Here is a 19,240-nt window from a genome sequence, read left to right on the forward strand (position 1 = left end):
GTGCTGGTTGCAAACCGCTGCGGAATCCGCACAAACAATTGACATGCTGCGGAAAATAATCCGCAGCGTTTCCGCGCGGCATTTTCCGCAGCATGTGCACAGCGTTTTTTTTTCCCCTTAGGTTTACATGGTACTGTAAACTTTGGGAAACTGCTGCGGATCCGCAGCGGTCAAATCCGCTGCGGATCCGCAGCAAAAACCGCAGCGTGTGCACACAGCCTAACTCTGAACTAACACAGCCTACATACTAAAGTGGCTACTTCGTTATATGCACACACACAGGAGCTTCTCACAACATTAGAATATCATCAAAAAGTTAATTTATTTCAGTTCAATACAAAAAGTGAATCTCCTATATTCTATAGAGTCATTACACACAGAGTGATCTATTTCACGGGTTTATTTCTGTTAATGTTGATGATTATGGCTTAAAGCCAATGAAAACCCAAAAGTCATTATCTCAGTAAATTAGAATACTTTCCCTATTATGGACGGATGGCTCGGCATCTATCGTGACTGTGGCCACCTATCATGTGTTTATGTCTGACAGTGGCCATATCCGCAGTGTTCGTAGCCTAATCCAGTCACGTTCTTTATAACCACATCTTGATGTGTCTGGCTGGTGTTTGTTCTCACTTTTTCGCAGCTTATCCTGGGGCTCGTCCAATTCGGATTTGTGGTCACTTACCTCTCAGAGCCGCTGGTCCGGGGTTACACTACCGCAGCTACCATTCACGTCACCGTGTCCCAACTGAAACATATATTCGGCCTTCCTCTGAGTGAACGCTCACATCCTCTGTCACTGATTTATGTGAGTTGTGACGCCATGGTGTCAATGTTTGTCTAGAATTAATATCAGTTCTGTTAACCTATAAATACAAACACAAATTACTAGTCACTTACAGCAAGAAGCTGTATTATACTCGTCTGAGGATAAACTACAGGAAGTAGGCCTCATTTACCTCAGTCACATCGTTACCTATGGCAACCAATCAAAGCGCACCTTATATTTCTTATACTGCTGTGGAAAAATGACAGCTGCTCTGTGATTGGTTGTTTATGGCCAGCGAGGTCAATTTTGTTTTGAAGCCCTTAAGACCAATCACAACCAAGCTTTCATTTTTACAGAGTAGTGTAAATTAATGAAATCTGGGTTGTGATTGGTTGCTATGTGCAACAAGGCCTGTTTTTTCTTGGCCTTAGGAACCCATCACAGTCCAGCGTCCGTTTTTCCTTAGCGGTTCTTTATGTTAGACGGTTTTTGATAAGTGAGAGCCATATAATCCCCAGAGGCTTCATGTTATTTTTTTGTTTGTTTCTGGCATTGGCACTACTGGCAGCCATTGAAATAAAGGATATTTCTCTACAAATTCTAGAGGACAAATGAGTTGCATTATTATTCAGATTGACCCCAACAGTAGGGCCAAAGCATTTCCATATGTACCAAAACATTGAATGCAAAATTTGGCCATATAATCCCTAATCCCAGTAACGCCTCCAAAAACAGCCAATTTTAGGGAATGGGTTTGCTAAACTCCGGCCATTTTATGATGCAGTTCTTAGAATACCCCATGACATTGACAAGTATTATTGCAACCGCCAGTCCCGACCAAGCCACAGTCTGATCACCTAAATTAGTAGTATTGAGGATTTATGGGCTGTGAGTTGCAGCCATAATACGAGGGGCAATGCCTTGTACAGGGGCAGAAATGTGTAAAGGCTGCCACTTCATACAGGCCAACATTACAATCTAAAATATCATGATATTTCCAAACCCAGGTTGGAAATTTGGTGCCGACGACACCGTCATGTGAGCCAGGGGCCTACTGAACGCCTCCATGCAGGCTTGGACTGGCCCATAGGAGAATCCTCCGGTGGGCCCCTGTGCAGGAGCCGGCCACCACCCTCTTATAGGAGCAGTACTTCACACAATACACTTGAATCACTATGTACAGACAAAGGCGGCATCTTATTCATTTACCAATCTACCCAGTCCATTGTTATAGAAATTTATGATTGAGGATAATGTCACATTGTCATGTAGGTGAAAAGTGGGGTCCTAGAGTAAGTCACTGGTGGGCCCATGGCACCCCAGTCCGACACTGCCTCTATGTCTGCCATGTTTGTACACCTATGAAGCCTAGCCTGTGCTTCATAGGAGAACCGTAATATTACAATATCGCTTTGTATTGCAGAATCAATCACAGATTTAAGTCACATAGGAGACCAAATACAATGTATAAAAAAATCAATGTAAAAAAAAAAAAAAATTTAAAATCACCGTACTTTTCCCAAAAACTTTACAAAAATCAAGAAAAGTAGAAAAAATAAACACAGATTTAAAGTAACCTAGCAGGGCTTAATACAAAATGTAAAAAAAAAAAGTATTAAAAATATATAAAAAATATATATATAGTTCAAATCACTATTTTTTTTCTGGAACATTATTAAAATCTAAAAAAAATTGTAAACATATTTGATATTGTCATTGCCATGAGCGTTTCTGTACAAACTAATAAAATGTTAGAATATTTATCCCATACATCAAAACGTAAAAAAAAATGTCAGAATCCATATTTTTTGTTACTTTGCCTCCTAGAAAATTGTAATTAAAAAAAAAATACAGCTTGTAATGCAAAAAAAAAAAAACAAGCCATGATTGCCAATGTTATCGACGGTAAAATAAAATGGTTAGAGCACTTGGGAGGCAAGAAATAAAAAAAACAAAAGCAAAAAGGGGCTCACAAACCTGGGGCGGGCCCCTGGGCCATGTCAGCATAAACTTGTAGCAGCCATATTTTATCTTCCTGCAATTTCCGAGGTTCTACTGAATAGGATCAAGAACACCATGGGACCATAGAAAGGGGTTCGGATGTCCAGATTCGGGTCAAAATTTTGGAAGGTATCTCAATCCTAACTATCTGATCTCCATCGCAGCCCCACCCTATAATGCAGCCCTAATAATATAGGCAATTTATTTATTTTTCTCATTAAATATAGCGCCTATTATAGCCTGAGAAATCACCTAAGTTACTACAAATAGCATATATTGATACTATTTTTTTTATTTTATTCAGTCTTTAGTTAGTTTGTTTCGCAGAATCCACCAGACGAACATTGGCACGCTTGTTGTGAGCCTCGTTGCCTTGGTTTTCCTTTTTGCTGTAAAAGAAGTTAATCAAAGGCTCCATTCCAAATTATGTATGCCTATCCCTATAGAACTGGTGGTGGTAAGTAAATACTTCTCATTAAGGGTCACAACTTTATAGTCAGTACTTGATACATTGCAAAAAAGTTATTTTCTATGCACATTAAATATTTCACCACTAGGTGGCGCATTAAAACATTGTATGATAGTATCGATCAAGAGTGGAATTACAAGTAAAGTTAATTAATTATGCAATCCTTTAGGCGCTTTCTAAACACACCATGATATATTAAATGGCATAGAGATCAATTCAATTCCTTTATATATTTTCATTAGCTGAAACCTCCCCACTAGGGTTGAGCGACCTTTGCTTTTATAGCATCTGGTCGGGTTTCACGAAACCCGACTTTTTCAAAAGTCGGGTCGAGTGAAATCGGCCGATCCTATAAAAAAGTCGGGGTCGGGGTCGGCCGAAACCCGAAACCCAATGCAGTGCATTGGGTTTCCATGGTTCCCAGGGTCTGAAGGAGAGGAAACTCTCCTTCAGGCCCTGCGATCCATATTTTAGTGTAAAATAAAGAATTAAAATAAAAAATATCGCAATACTTAGCCTCTGACGCGCCCTGGTACTAACCGGGAACCTTCCTTCCTTAGAATCAGCCTTCCAGGACCTTGCGGTGACGTCGCGGCTTGTGATTGGTCGCGCGGCGGTCACATGGGCGGCCGCGCGACCAATCACAAGCCGCGACGTCACCGAAGGTCCTTCCTAAGAATCAGCGCTTCCAGGACCTGCGGTGACGTCGCGGCTTGTGATTGGTCGCGCGGCCGCCCATGTGACCGCCGCGCGACCAATCACAAGCCGCGACGTCACCGCAAGGTCCTGGAAGGCTGATTCTAAGGAAGGAAGGTTCCCGGTTAGTACCAGGGCGCGTCAGAGGGTAAGTATTGCGATATATTTTATTTTAATTCTTTATTTTACACTTAAATCTGAATTCCGATACCAATTCCCGATATCTTAAACATATCGGGAATTGGTATCGGAATTCCGATTCCAGATTCAAAAGATCGCCGACTTCATGGCCGACCCCACACAGGGGTCGGGTCGACCTTGCCAAAAGTCGGCGACTTTTGAAAAATTTCGACCCGTTTTGCTCAACCCTACTCCCCACCATACACACACCCAGACTCATACCTGTTTCATGCTTAGTCCCACTGATGGCCAAGTTTCTTCTACATGGCACTCCATGTGGTCAGAAGTGGTATTGCAGGGAGCAGAGCGACAATTATAAAACAATGTATATATATAAATATATATATATATATATATATATATATATATATATATATATATATATACACACATATACATGCATACATACATATGCGCACAGAGTGAAGGAATTAATTATTTGTAAGTTTGCCCACTGACAAAGACATTTACAGTCTATAATTTTAAGGGTAGGTGAATTTTATCATTGAGAGATAAATAAAATCCAGAGAATCATATTGTATAAAATTATATAAATGTATTTGCATTTTGCAGTGAGAAATAAGTATTTGATCCCTCTGACATACAAGACTTAATACTTGGTGGCAAAACCCTTGTTGGGAAGCACAGCATTCAGATGTGTTTTGTAGTTGATGATGAGGTTTGCACACATGTCAGGAGGAATTTTGCTCCACTCCTCTTTGCAGATCATCTCCAAATCATTAAAATTTTGAGGCTGTCGCTTGGCAACTCAGAGCTTCAACTCCCTCCCTAAGTTTTCTATGGGATTAAGGTCTGGAGACTGGCTAGGCCACTCCATGACCTTAATGTGCTTCTTTTTCAGCCACTCCTTTGTTGCCTTGGCTGTATGTTTTGGGTCATTGTCTTGCTGGAAGACCCAGCCACGACCCAGTTTTAATATCCTGGTGGAGGGAAGGAGGTTGTCACTCAGGATTTTATGGTACATGGCTCCATCTATTCTCCCATTGATGTGGTAAAGTAGTCCTGTGCCCTTAGCAGAGAACACCCCCAAAACATAATATTTCCACCTTCATGCTTGACAGTGGGGACGGTGTTCTTTGGATCATAGGCAGCATTTCTCTTCCTCCAAACACGGCGAGTTGAGTTAATGCCAAAGACCTCAATTTTTGTCTCTTCTGATCATAACAACTTCTCCCAATCACTCACAGAATCATCCAAGTGTTCATTGGCAAACTCCAGACGGGCCTACACATGTTAATTCTGACGGCACTGAGGTACTAAATCACCACTTCTCAGACACGGATCCACATCAATCTGAATGCTGCAGTAAAATAACAGCTGGTAACGGTGCTTACACAAATTCAGTACAACTCCGAATGAACAGTATAAGGAAAAAGGTGTAGCACTCACCAGCATGAAGATAAATCCAAAAGTCCTTTATTCACATACGTGCCATAGACAAAGGTTAGATGTGCAGATCATGTGAGACATGCGGGGGAAGGAGGGGACGACAGCCGTTTTGCGATTACTCGCTTCTACGGGTCCAGGACCCAGTAATCACGAAACTGCCGTCGTCCCCTCCTTCCTCAGCATGTCTCACATGTCCTGCACATCTAACCTTTGTCCATGGCACGTATGTGAATAAAGGACCTGCACATGTGCCTTCTTGATCAGGGGGACCTTTCGGGCACTGCAGGATTTTAAACCTTTACGGCGTAATGTGTTACCAATTGTTTTCTTGGTGACTGTGGTCCCAGCTGCCTTGAGATCATTATCAAGTTCCCCCCGTGTAGCTTTAGGCTGATCTCTCATCTTCCTCATGATCAAGGATATCCCACGAGGTGAGATTTTGCATGGTGCTCCAGATGGATGTCAACTGACAGTCATTTTGTATTTCTTCCATTTTTTTTACTATTGTACCAACAGTTGTCTCCTTCTCCCCCAGCATCTTACTTATGGTTTTGTAGCCCATTCCAGTTTTGTGCAGGTCTGTGATCTTGTCCCTGGTTTCTTTATATAGCTCTTTGGTCTTGCCCATGTTGTAGAGGTTAGAGTCTGATGAATTGAGTCTGTGGACAGGAATATTTTATAAAAGGTGACTATGTAAGACAGCTGTCTTTAATGCACGTAACGAGTTGACTAGGAGCATCTGTAGGAGCCAGAACTCTTAGGCTGTGTGCACACGTTGCGTTTTTTTCCGCGTTTTTTTCCCGATAAAAACGCTATAAAACCGCAAAAAAACCGCATACAATAAGCATCCCATCATTTAGAATGAATTCCGCAGGTTTTGTGCACATGATGCGTTTTTTTTCCGCGAAAAAAACCGCATCGCAGTAAAACCGCAGCATGTTCATTAATTTTGCGTTTTTTTTGCAGATTTCCCACTACAAAATGCATTGCGAAGTGTCCGGAAAAAAACGCGGCAAAACCGCATGCAGATTTCTTGCGGATTTCTTGCAGAAAATGTCAGCTTTTTCTCAGGAATTTTCTGCGAGAAATCCTGAACGTGTGCACATAGCCTTAATGGTTGGTAGGGGATCAAATACTTATTTCTCACTGCAAAATGCAAATGTATATAATTTATACAATGTGATTTTCTGGAATTTATTTTTGATATTCTATCTCTCAATGTTAAAATTAACCGACCCTTAAAATTATAGACTGTTCATGTCTTTGTCAGCGGGCAAACTTACAAAATCAGCAATGGATCAAATAATGATTTCCTTTACTGCATATATACATAGATAAAAAAAAACATATATACAGTCGTGGCCGGAAGTGTTGGCACTCTTGAAATTCTTGATACATTTTGAGCGGCATGCGCTCTTTGACAAAGAGCGCATGTCGCTCGAAACGCGTCTAAAGATGCCTGTATTTTTTTTTTGTGAACACACAATTTTAATCTTTGCTTCATGTACCTTGGATAATAAAATGCACTTTTTTGGATTTTATCTGTGAGCTGGATTCTTCTGCTTTCTCCATTGGCTGTTGCACCCTGCCCAGGTGCTATCCGTGCTCCAGAAGGGTGGTGAGCCGGATTTTCTTCTGTGATTTTGAGTGATTTTCATAATGCCCGCACCTGTGTGAACAAGCATCACATACTTGAAAAAAGTTGTCTATGCACAATTTTGGAAAAGTGGCAACAACTTTGTCAGGCACATTTTTTGGGGTTTTGTGTGAAATGATGTCAAATGTGCCTTTTTTTCTCAGTTTTTGTGTGTTGTTCCAATACACAGAAAGGGAAATAAACATGTGCATAGAAAAGCATGTGTAATTGTAATAATTTGTTTGCGGAATACTTCATTTTCTGGAACAATTTCAAGGCTGTCAACACTTTTGGCCATGACTGTCTGTTAACATCAGGTTCTTGCTTCACACTGCAAATTAGAGACAATAAGGCCAGAAGTGATTTCATAACCTCTGCTTCTATGCCTCAAGTTTCAGAGACATGGGGAGTTGTGCTTCATGTATTTACTGATACAAAAGTTTATCACAATAATTAATTCTAGGACTGTTAAATGAACAATAGACACATTTTACATGCGCCTGACATTAAGAAAAATAGTTCTATTGTACAGGCTAAATCCTCCTCAGATTATATTTAGAGTCCTCTACTTATATTAGTGTTACATATTATTATATAATATTACATGACCAATATGTAAAACGTCTGATTACATCTTCTTTTGTCCACCAGCTCATCATTTCTACTGCAGTGTCATATGGAATGAATCTTACTGAAAATTATGGTGTTGGCATTGTGGGGGATATTCCTACTGGGTTTGTATCTTTGTATTAAAATTAATTCTAGCAATATCCTTCTACATGCCTATTTCAGCGTGTATTTATTAGAGTAGTATTATAGTAGTTATATTCTTGTACATAGGGGCAGTATTATAGTAGTTATATTCTTGTACATAGGAGGCAGTATTATAGTAGTTATATTCTTGTACATAGGGGCAGTATTATAGTAGTTATATTCTTGTACATAGGGGCAGTATTATAGTAGTTATATTCTTGTACATAGGAGCAGTATTATAGTAGTTATATTCTTGTACATAGGGGCAGTATTATAGTAGTTATATTCTTGTACATAGCAGCAGTATTATAGTAGTTATATTCTTGTACATAGGGGCAGTATTATAGTAGTTATATTCTTGTACATAGGAGCAGTATTATAGTAGTTATATTCTTGTACATAGGGGCAGTATTATAGTAGTTATATTCTTGTACATAGGAGCAGTATTATAGTAGTTATATTCTTGTACATAGGGGCAGTATTATAGCAGTTATATTCTTGTACATAGGAGCAGTATTATAGTAGTTATATTCTTGTACATAGGGGCAGTATTATAGCAGTTATATTCTTGTACATAGGAGCAGTATTATAGTAGTTATATTCTTGTACATAGGGGCAGTATTATAGTAGTTATATTCTTGTACATAGCAGCAGTATTATAGTAGTTATATTCTTGTACATGGGGGCAGTATTATAGTAGTTATATTCTTATTCATAGCAGCAGTATTATACTAGTTATATTCTTGTACATAGCAACAGTATGATAGTAGTTATATTCTTGTACATAGGGGCAGTATTATAGTAGTTATATTCTTGTACATAGCAGCAGTATTATAGTAGTTATATTCTTGTACATGGGGGCAGTATTATAGTAGTTATATTCTTATTCATAGCAGCAGTATTATACTAGTTATATTCTTGTACATAGCAACAGTATGATAGTAGTTATATTCTTGTACATGGGGTAGTATTATAGTAGTTATATTCTTGTACATAGGAGCAGTATTATAGTAGTTATATTCCTGTACATAGGGGCAGTATTATAGTAGTTATAGTCTTGTACATAGTGGGCAGTATTATACTAGTTATATTCTTGTATATAGCAACAGTATGATAGTAGTTATATTCTTGTACATAGGGGCAGTATTATAGTAGTTATAGTCTTGTACATAGTGGGCAGTATTATAGTAGTTATATTCTTGTACATAGGGGGCAGTATTATACTAGTTATATTCTTGTATATAGCAACAGTATGATAGTAGTTATATTCTTGTACATAGGGGTAGTATTATAGTAGTTATATTCTTGTACATAGGAGCAGTATGATAGTAGATATATTCTTGTATATAGTACCAGCATTATAGTAGTTATATTCTTGTACATAAGGGCAGTATTATAGTAGTTTTTATTATTTGTCTAGTAGGTGCTATTACATGTTTATCTTTTACAGGTTAGTTGCACCAACAGTCCCCAATGCTGATTTTTTTGCAAGTATTGCTGGGAATGCTTTTGCCATTGCTGTGGTCGCATATGCTATGTCTATATCTCTGGCTAAAATGTTTGCAATGAAGCATGGTTACAAGGTAGATAGTAACCAGGTAAGTATTTTTTATATACATATTTACAAGTTTAGCCTTATATTATAGATATGATAAATTGTTCAGATTGTATTTTCCGCAAACATCACCACACTTGCGAGTGAGCTAAGAACGACGGGTAGCTAGCTGCCTTCCAACATGTAGACAGGAGTGTCAAACAAAACAATACAAATTATAAAAAAACAGCATCCATGATCTGATCGTAACACAAGCTGTATATGTCATTTCACCTCTAAGGAACTGATTGCCCTCGGACTAAGTAATATCACTGGCAGTTTCTTTCATTGTTTCGCTGTCACGTCTTCCATGTCCAGAAGCCTTGTGCAGGAGAGTACTGGAGGAAACACACAGGTAATGATAAAAAAAAAAAAACAGGACCTAGTCAAAAGTACCATAGAGGCGGCAGATGCAGCCACAATGGGGCCCCGGGCCCTAGAGGAACTATGTAAGTTTGTTCTCCCACAGGGATGTGGCATTCACAGGAGAATTGGGGATCATGACAACATACAGAATAGGATGACATACCGTACATACTATTTGCTTAAAATTAACGAAACTTTTGACCACATTTTAATTTAAGGGCAATGCCTCTTATTTATTTGGGAGCATCTTTTGCTGTAGTTGCGGCAAAAGTTGAAAGTTACACCTGCTATATAGATTTGTACTATAGTTTGGGTCAGTTTTGGTTAATGATAGCTGTTAGTCCGTGAAAGGCGACGGTCCTCCTGTAGGGAGTTCACCGACTTTTCTTGTCAGTTTTTTTAAAACGTGTCTAGAAGTGTAAAAAAAATTAATTTGGGCCATAATTTGTGACCTTTGGTGTAAAGCCGTTTCTCCCCTTTGTTTTTCAATTTCACACTGAATTCTAGATTTCTGCTTGCGGTCATTGAATGTGTTGGTCACATCCCAGAGCTGATCATATCTTGTTCACCAAGTACAGGGCTGGCTACAGGCGGATGCTCTTATATCCTCTAATAGGTCCAGCCAGGACATGATCAGATAATCAATATATTGCAATTTCCTCATTCTAAGCTATTTGTCCTCTTATCCAGATTGCAGGATCCGTATCGTCAATCATTATCTTGGTGATCATTCTCAAGGCGGGCGAACTATTTACATGCCTGCCACAGGTAAGAATTCTCAACTTGACTAGGATCTTGTATATGGTGGTGTAAGATAGCGGTGTGGTCAGGTAATGCCCCATAAATCTCTGGAAGGACTTTTGAAAGATTTTGGAACTGTCTATGAGAATGTTTGCTCCGTACTCTAAAAGAGCATTTGGGAGGTCAGACACTGATGCTGGGGCGAGGTGGGGTCACCATCTTCATTATAGGTGTGGAATGGGGCTTATGTCCAGGCTCTGCGTGGCTGGTTATGTTATTCCACCAAACTCCCCCAACCAAGTCTGTATGTATGGACAGTCATGGGGGACAGAAAAGGGCATTGCACAAACTGTTCCCACAGGCTGGAAGCTACTGTTGTCCACAATGTCTTGCGCTGAAGCATTAAGATCTGCCTCCACTGGAAAGAAGGGCCCAAGGCTGACCCCTTATAACAAGCCCATAGCATTAACAAGCCCATAGCATTATCTTCCTCTGACACCTGTACACTTGGCGCAATGCAGTCAGGGGGCAACGTTCTCCTGCCATTCACCAAACCAAGACTCATCCATCAGATGCCAAATGGAGACGTGCCATCTGTCACTGCACAGAAGATGTCTCGTTCACAGTCCAGTGGTGGCGGCTTTACACCACTCCAGCCGACGCTCGACATTGTGCTTGGTGATGTACGGCTGCCTGCAGCTGCTCGGCCATGAAGCTCCCGTTGGGGGCGCAGCGGTTGTGCTGATGTTAATACCAGAGGAGGTCTGGACTCTGCACTTATGGAGTCAGGAGAAAGGTGGTGACTTTTCTGCTCTCTTCTCCTCAGCACTCGGTGACACATCGAGGACATAGGACCGAAGGAGAAATCTGAAAATCAATTATTTAGGTGTGAGGCCAATTTATTTTTACATGGTCTCCACTTTGTCATTGAGTTACTGAGGTTCCTTACACTTTTTACACCTGTGACTCCTATTAGGCTACATACTCACAATCAGGAACAGCAGTGTCTTGGGCGCAGCGTATTTGGGCTGTGTCTAAAACACTGCATTGTACAATTACAAGCACAGTGGATGGCATTTATAGAAATCCCGTGCCCACTGTGCATTCATTTACCGCTGCGTATACTCACACAGGGTGCGGGTTTACGAGCCGCAGCATGTTAATTTCGGCAGCGGAGACGCTAGTGTTCGCTGCCTAGTTTCCCCCATAGCCATTCATTAGATGCGTTAAATCCGCATACTTCACCAAGAACATGCGTGATTAGAATACGCTTTGGAGGCAGCGAAAAATACTCTGTGTCCAAAACGCTGCTACTGCTGATCGTGGGCATATAGCCTAACAGGACTGCGCTGGTATCAGACAGCATGGCGAGGGGCTGGATATTATACTCCGGGGGTAATGGGACTGAATGAAAAACTGGAATTCAATCATTAAGATACTTTTCTCCATATTATATAGTGTCCGTGTTTATATCATTCACTCAACAATGTGATATAACTAATCAGCCCGCCTCATTATTGTTTCTTAAGGCAATACTGTCCACCATCGTGATTGCCAACCTGAAAGGCATGTACAAGCAGTTTATGGATATACCCCAGCTATGGCGGACCAACAGGTACGATCTGGTAAGTAAAGTGATCACACAGCTCCAGCTGCTATGCGATAACGTTGATATAGTTCTTTACAACATGGCGATCATTAATATTGATTTCTGCTTCCTTGCTATCTATACATTCCCTCATACTCTGCTAGAGCAAGATCGGTGTGTCAGTTTTCACCGTATCTCTGAAGTTCTATTCAATGTCATACATTCATTGTGAAAGAGTTAACTGCTTTCACGCTAACTGGAAAAATAATGAAAACGCTGCCAGAGTGAGGCACATGCGGCTAAATATTAGTACTGAGCGCTGCCAAGAACATAGCATTTCGCCTGTCATTGCGATCTGCGAGTTTCGGGAATCCCATTGATATGTGCACCGCCACGATATATTACCGTAATGCAAACGAATGACTTCTTCTGTTCCAGCTTATCTGGCTTGTAACCTTCCTGTCCACCATCTGCCTGAACCTGGACATCGGACTGGCCGTCTCTGTCGTATTTGGATTGTTCACGGTCACGTTCCGTACTCAGTTGTGAGTTATATAATTGAACATGAGCTATGAGGCCGCGTAGCACAAAAGCTGCATTTTTTTGTGCATAAAATCTGCTGCGTTTAATAATACAATGTGGATGTGATTTCATGAACACTCAACTCCACTGTGCATTTAAGATCCTTTTAAATATGTAGGAATTTTTGTGCATTTTCCCCCAATGCATTGGATCTGTGGGAAGCCTAAATAACAAATGCAAAAAAATGTTGTTGCATTTTTAGGTTCAGAATCCCAGAGTTTCTGCCTTAAAAAGGCATAAAGAAAGCTGCTTCTAAAATGCACCAAAAATACATAAAAAGGGAAAAACCGGAAAAAAAAAAAAAAAAAAAAACGCAGCACAAATGCAACAATTGGAACAGGTTGTTTTTAAGTATTTTAGTGTGATTCTTATAAACTGCGGTGGAAGAAAAGAAGAACATTTTTGTACGTGGGAAAATGGCTTCATTGTAAATATGAAATTACACTTTAGGTAAAGCACCCCGGTGCATGGTTAACACAGAAAATACAGGGAACTATAACTCGAAATGTACTAAGCCAGGGGTCAACAACCTGCCGCACCCCAGCTGTTGGGAAACTATAACTTCCAGCATGCCCTGACAGTCACGGGTTGACTTTAGATTTTAATAGATAGGACACTGGATGAGGGGATACCAAATATGCTTATTTTGTAATTTCCTAATTTTCAGATGGGGAAAAAAAGGAGGGAGTAGTTATTTATTTCTTAATATTATTAAAACTTTTTTCATAATTACTTTTAAATGTATTCTTACAGGACTTGAACCTGCAGTCATTTGTGTTCTATATACTGCAATGCCATAGTACTGGGTTACATAGTAACACAATACAGTGAGCGCCCCCTAGTTGCAGATTCAAGTAACTACCTTGGCTTGTAATATTACGTTAAATATGCTCAATAATATTGTCTATACCGTTTCTGTTTTGCTGTCACAGGACTCATTACTCCGTTCTTGGACAAGTTGCTGATTCTGACATCTACAGAGATGCAGAAGACAATACTTTGGTAAATGGAACAGAATCCAAAATGGACCTGTATTCAATTAGTTCTTAATAGTGGTGGCTGAAAGTGGGATTCAGGACAGTGTCACAGGACTGCTAGGACCCCATAGTATTTGCACTCAGCACCCACCCTCTATAATATCAACACACTCTCACTCTACTGTATAGTATCTATATGTATATATATATATATATATATATATATATATATATATATATATATATATATATATACATATATATATATATACACATACACAATATATATATATATATATATATATATATATATATATATATTGTTTGGTGCTTTTTATTTTTTATTTTTCCTAGGCCAAAGAGATCCCTGGTGTGAAAATTTTCCAATCATGTTCACCCATTTACTTTGCCAATGCCGAATTGTTTGCAAAATCCTTGAAGGTGAAGGTAAGACTAAAAGCGCAAGGGGCACTATATGATTCTCAAATCATTTCTATGCTTGAGCTCTATGAAAAACTGTTGTAGATGGGGGTGAATGTGGACAAACTGATAGAGAAGAAGAAGAAAGCCATTCAGAAGCGAAGGAAGGGCCTACAGAAAGTCATCAACCTGGCCAAAATCATCCTAGCGAAAACACAAAAGGTGAGTGGTGACATGGGCGTCCCGGGAAAATTTGGGCCTTACTAATAAAAACTTACAGAAAAACTGTCCTTGCCCATAGCAACTAATTGAAGCTGAGCTTTACTTTCCTAATCTTTTCCTGCTCCATATATTTTATATAATCATCAAGGACTGGGTGTATGGAGCATTCTCCTGAGCTTGAACCTGCTCTACACAGGGCAGGTGCCGGCTGTGTTATACTGGCAACATCTGCCTCCAACAGCCCCCAGATCAACCCCCGTGAGGCGAAAGAAGACAATGATTTTTATTATATACTGCATTGCTAAATTATTGCAGGATGTTAAAATGTAATCAAAAGATCACACTTTCAAGTCCCCTAAGGAAATTAAAATTAAACAAAAATAGAATTTATTTTTTTTAAATGAAAAAAATAAAAAGAGGTTTGACTTGCCAATACCCATTTCCCTTATTAAAAAAAAATAAATAAAAACCAGATATTGACATGTCCATAAAATACAATCAAAATATAAAATAATATAACCCTTAGAGGAAACCCCATAAGTAAAATTAAAATAAAAAAAATAATAAAAAAAATCGAAACTCCAGAATTGTGTTTTTTTGTTTTGTCTCTCGGCCTCCCACTCCCATCCAAAATAGCAATCTAGAGCTATAAAAACGAACCATATATGTACTCCAAAATGGTATCAATGAAATCTACACCTCACCAGGCCAAAGAAAAATGTTCACGCAGTTCCATAAAATATAATAAAATGAAGGAACACGGAAAAATGCAACACAAACCAAATTATTGTATTTTACAAAGTTCAGAAATTATTTAAGCAACTAAAATTACATTAAAAAAACAAAATACACTCATCATGCCACTAGGTCATTTTTTACAGCACAGTGAACGGTGCAAAAACAACGCCACCCCACCCCCCAAAAAAAAAACGAAGCAAAAAATAAGCTGTCACATGAGTATGTCCAGGGACGGATTAAAAGGTTATGGCCCTTGGAGGGGAAAAGAAAAAAAAAAAAGTCAAAAACCTGAAATTGCATCCTTAAAGGGTTAAACTATTGAGGAAAAATATAAGCTGCACTGTGATTGGTTGATATGAAAAATAAGACCTGATATTCTGTCAGATAGTTTACGAATTTTTAAGAGGCCACTAATTTTTTTATTCTGGTCCAAAGGGCAAATTTTAGTTCTTTGTCTCATATTGAAATATTTATTTTCCGTCCAGGGAAGCGGATTGGAATTCCTGACAACTAGAGACGGGGTGATTGGAAGCTTGATGACCCTGAGTGAGTCCATCCCCCAGAGTCCGGTCACCCTCCGATCTTTAGGGCTGGAGAAACTTGATTTTCATTCCCTCATATTGGACTTTTCAGCTGTCAGTTTTATTGACACAGTTGGAACGAAAATGTTGACAAATGTAAGTGAAACCTTTCTTTGTAGACGTCACATTTCTTTTTTTTTTATTTTCAAATATTGGGCCTAATTGAATTTTCTCATTTTCTCTTATTTGTCATTTTTAGGTTTTCAATGAATTTCGGGAAATTGAAGTTGAAGTATATATTGTAAACTGTCCTGGTAAGTTGTGATAAAATTAGAAAATATTAATGAAAGCAAATTTTTATTTTTTTAAAGCCTTCATTTCATTAAAGGTGATTTTTAACCACATTTATAAAAATGTTAGTGAATCCGAATTTATGGTCAGAGACTACAATTACGGTAATTAAAAGGTGTTTTTTTTTTCTGAAACATTTTAATTCTGAATCCGCCGACATGTTGTTTAGGACTTTTAATTTAGATTTGTCAAGAAAGCGGAAATCTGTATGGCAGAGGGTTATTTTTTATTTGCTAAAGAGTACGTAACATTGATTCGGGAAGCAGATTATAAAATGGTGGTAAGAGAGATCTATACTTATCCAATGCTTTTTATTGTTTCCATTGGTTTATATAAACAATATAGGAAAATCATCTATCATTTTTGTAGGCTGCTCTTATGCTGGTTTATATGTCTCTGTGGCTACAGACGACAAACAAACCCGGTGTAGTCTGATCTTGAAAGTCGTGGGTTACTCCATTTCTTATTTTGTTACCCTAAAGGTGGTATAAGGGGGAATAGGAAAGAGTACCCTACATAACTCATCAGAAATTCTTGTATGCGCAAAAGGTGGGCACAAGTCACCAGGAAGGGTCTTTTCATATAAGTCCCTCCTATAGACTCACTTTAATGATGGACATACACCTTTGAAAACATTTCCAGAAGCCCCTGGTTTCAGTGGAACTGACATTAGTGTATATTGGGCTGGCCAGACTCTCCCTCAATGGGAAATTTGAAAAATAAAGGATTGGACATGTTAGATGTCAACATGTCTGATCCATTATTTTTCACTGAAGATAAACCACCGCCATAGGAATCTGGCAGCTGCTTTCTCTTCCCATTGGGAACACATGCACACTAGTTTGAGCCTTTCATGACCTGTGACTCCTAATGCGCCAGGTAAGCTTTTTAGCCAACACTTACAACGAATATGTCAACAGGAAAGGTCACTTTGAATGCTGCCGTTTTGCAGATGTCGTATTAAATTTACAGTTATGGGTGCAATCATGGAGATGCGTCAGCTCACCTTGATAATGCCACTCGGTTATTCACCTGGGCCAACGGGGTTCACATATCCACAACACCGTCAGAATCTCCATGTTGCCAAGTAGAAAAATATTTAGAATTGAGAGTCCTCAGTGGTTGATACCTTTTAATGGCTACCTGAAAAGATGTTAATAAATTGCAAGCTTTCGAGACTACACAGGTCTCTTCATCATTATCTTGATGAAGAGACCTGTGTAGTCTCGAAAGCTTGCAATTTATTAACATCTTTTCAGTTAGCCATTAAAAGGTATCAACCACTGAGGACTCTCAATTCTAAATATTTTTCTATCTACTGGCTAACACGGTACCAAGGTATATTTCTTTTGTGTTGCCAAGTAGAAACTCAAACAGACCATTTGCTGATCCCCGGACTAATTCAGTTTATACAATGGAACGTTTTCCGCTGACAGTTTCCCTTTTTATGGAAAATTTTAACCAAGCCATAAAAAGCACAATAAGGCAATTGCGATGATCGACGGTAAAATTACACATCTAATTTAGGGCCGCTGACATAAGATCTGCTCTTTCTTTCGCAGTCTCTGTGCTACGCCAACTCGAGAACAGCAATTTCTTCAATGAAAACATCACGCAGGCCTCAATTTTCGCTTCAATCCACGACGCCGTGTCCTACGTTTCCAATGGACAAAACAGCGAGTCCAGCTCACTATCAGAAATCACTGCCATTTAGTGGGATTATACTACGCAGTCACCAAAGTACTAAGAACAAGTTATATATATATATAGGAGCATTGTACCATTTATTCTGTAGAGGACCCGTTTAAAGTGCTCAGGAAAAACAAACTGGTCAATGAGATATATTGAGATTGATATTGTTCTGAATGGTCACAAGTTAGGTCACAATTTGTGCATTGAAAAAAAAAAGCTAGAGATGAATAAATCTTTTGAAATTCAAATTCACCAGTTTTTTTTTTTTATTTAATGTGTGGTGAATCACAAATACTTCAAATGCCCTGAAAATACATATGAAACACTCGGAGGTCTCCTAGGACTGTATCCAACCCCTGTCATTCGCTTTAACACAAACACAACCTTAGTAATATCAAAATGACTAACTTATATGGCTATGGGTAAGTAGATGGTAACTGTTTTTCACTGTAGAAATTGTTCAGTGTTTTATGGTTTTCCCCTCCTTTCTCAATAGCTAAGCTGTGACGTCCTCTCCGTAACCAGATGCATTGCAAAATGACTTCTGCATTCCCTCCTTTTGCTTTTATTTAGGCTATGATAGTCCCTCCTGATTGGTGTTGCTACCCCATGTGATGTGATAGCTGCGAGGTCGTGTGAGCCATCTTTGGCTGATGCAAGCTATTATATTGTGTAAAAATTGATATTTTTTGGTAATTTCTTCCATTTCAATTGCAAATTGTTCAAATTCTATGGGTCCAGCACAATCCCTAAAAATTTACATGGATTTAATGTACATCAAATCGATTTTCTAATCTAAAAATAAACCAACTAGGAAAAGAGGAAAGCCTGATAATATATCAACAAGATATTTGTTATTGATAGTAGTAATGCATTGTATTTCAAGTGACTTATTAAATTACTATCGCACGACAAGCCTACGGATTGTGCCAGTGTTTTGGAAATAGAGCCTCCATATATATGTATATGTAGTATATTGTTGTATTTTTATCAGTATCTTGTCTTCACCTTATCTTGAGGTTATTTTGGAGAACTGGAAATATTCTGTAACATTTGATGTATAATTCCAATGTATTTTATAGCTGTACTGTTGTACATTGTATTCAATTATTTTATACCTTTGACAGTAAATATGTACCGCAAATCCTTATTGCGTAAAAACTAGAAGCGGTTTATCGTTTTTGTGCAGATTAAAAAAAAAAATAATAATAATAAATCACTTGCCTTGTACTGTAAATCTCAGATTTGTGGGACTAAATCTGCATCGCAAACCCTGATTGTGTGAATATGCCCTTAAAGTAGTAGCTCTTGGAATGCAACAATGAGAAAAACTAGGTAAAAAAAATTGGTCAAGGGGTTAAAAATAATATTTTGGTTTCTTGAACCTGCTTATTTTGACCAAAGCAAGAAAGCACATACGTTAAATAACTGACCTACATCTGTCATGATGATAATTGGTGTCTCGCTAAGAATAAGTTGTAAATATTGATCCATAAACAAGTCAAAATTTACTTAAAGGCGTATTGCCATC

At 38.7% G+C, this 19,240-nt stretch overlaps 1 protein-coding gene across 3 annotated transcripts in view; it reads left to right on the top strand.

Annotated features, from left to right (window-relative positions):
* LOC138647384 (solute carrier family 26 member 6-like) overlaps positions 1 to 18,954 on the top strand; it is a 22,832-nt gene extending 3,878 nt beyond the window's left edge. For 2 of the 3 annotated variants that reach the window (XM_069736340.1, XM_069736342.1), the window contains 14 exons: positions 647 to 811; positions 3,078 to 3,230; positions 7,816 to 7,898; positions 9,368 to 9,515; positions 9,753 to 9,866; positions 10,568 to 10,645; positions 12,148 to 12,243; positions 12,645 to 12,751; positions 13,721 to 13,790; positions 14,120 to 14,212; positions 14,291 to 14,407; positions 15,631 to 15,822; positions 15,926 to 15,980; positions 17,580 to 18,954. In XM_069736340.1, coding sequence (XP_069592441.1) covers positions 647 to 811; positions 3,078 to 3,230; positions 7,816 to 7,898; positions 9,368 to 9,515; positions 9,753 to 9,866; positions 10,568 to 10,645; positions 12,148 to 12,243; positions 12,645 to 12,751; positions 13,721 to 13,790; positions 14,120 to 14,212; positions 14,291 to 14,407; positions 15,631 to 15,822; positions 15,926 to 15,980; positions 17,580 to 17,731 — 1,623 coding nt within the window. In that variant the 3' untranslated portion in view covers positions 17,732 to 18,954. The remainder of the gene's footprint in view (positions 1 to 646; positions 812 to 3,077; positions 3,231 to 7,815; positions 7,899 to 9,367; positions 9,516 to 9,752; positions 9,867 to 10,567; positions 10,646 to 12,147; positions 12,244 to 12,644; positions 12,752 to 13,720; positions 13,791 to 14,119; positions 14,213 to 14,290; positions 14,408 to 15,630; positions 15,823 to 15,925; positions 15,981 to 17,579) is intronic. The other variant, XM_069736343.1, reaches the window with a different exon arrangement.
* Positions 18,955 to 19,240: the final 286 nt, after the last annotated feature.

This window comes from Ranitomeya imitator, chromosome 8 (assembly GCF_032444005.1).
Source record: "Ranitomeya imitator isolate aRanImi1 chromosome 8, aRanImi1.pri, whole genome shotgun sequence".
NCBI classification, from domain to species: Eukaryota; Metazoa; Chordata; class Amphibia; order Anura; family Dendrobatidae; genus Ranitomeya; species Ranitomeya imitator.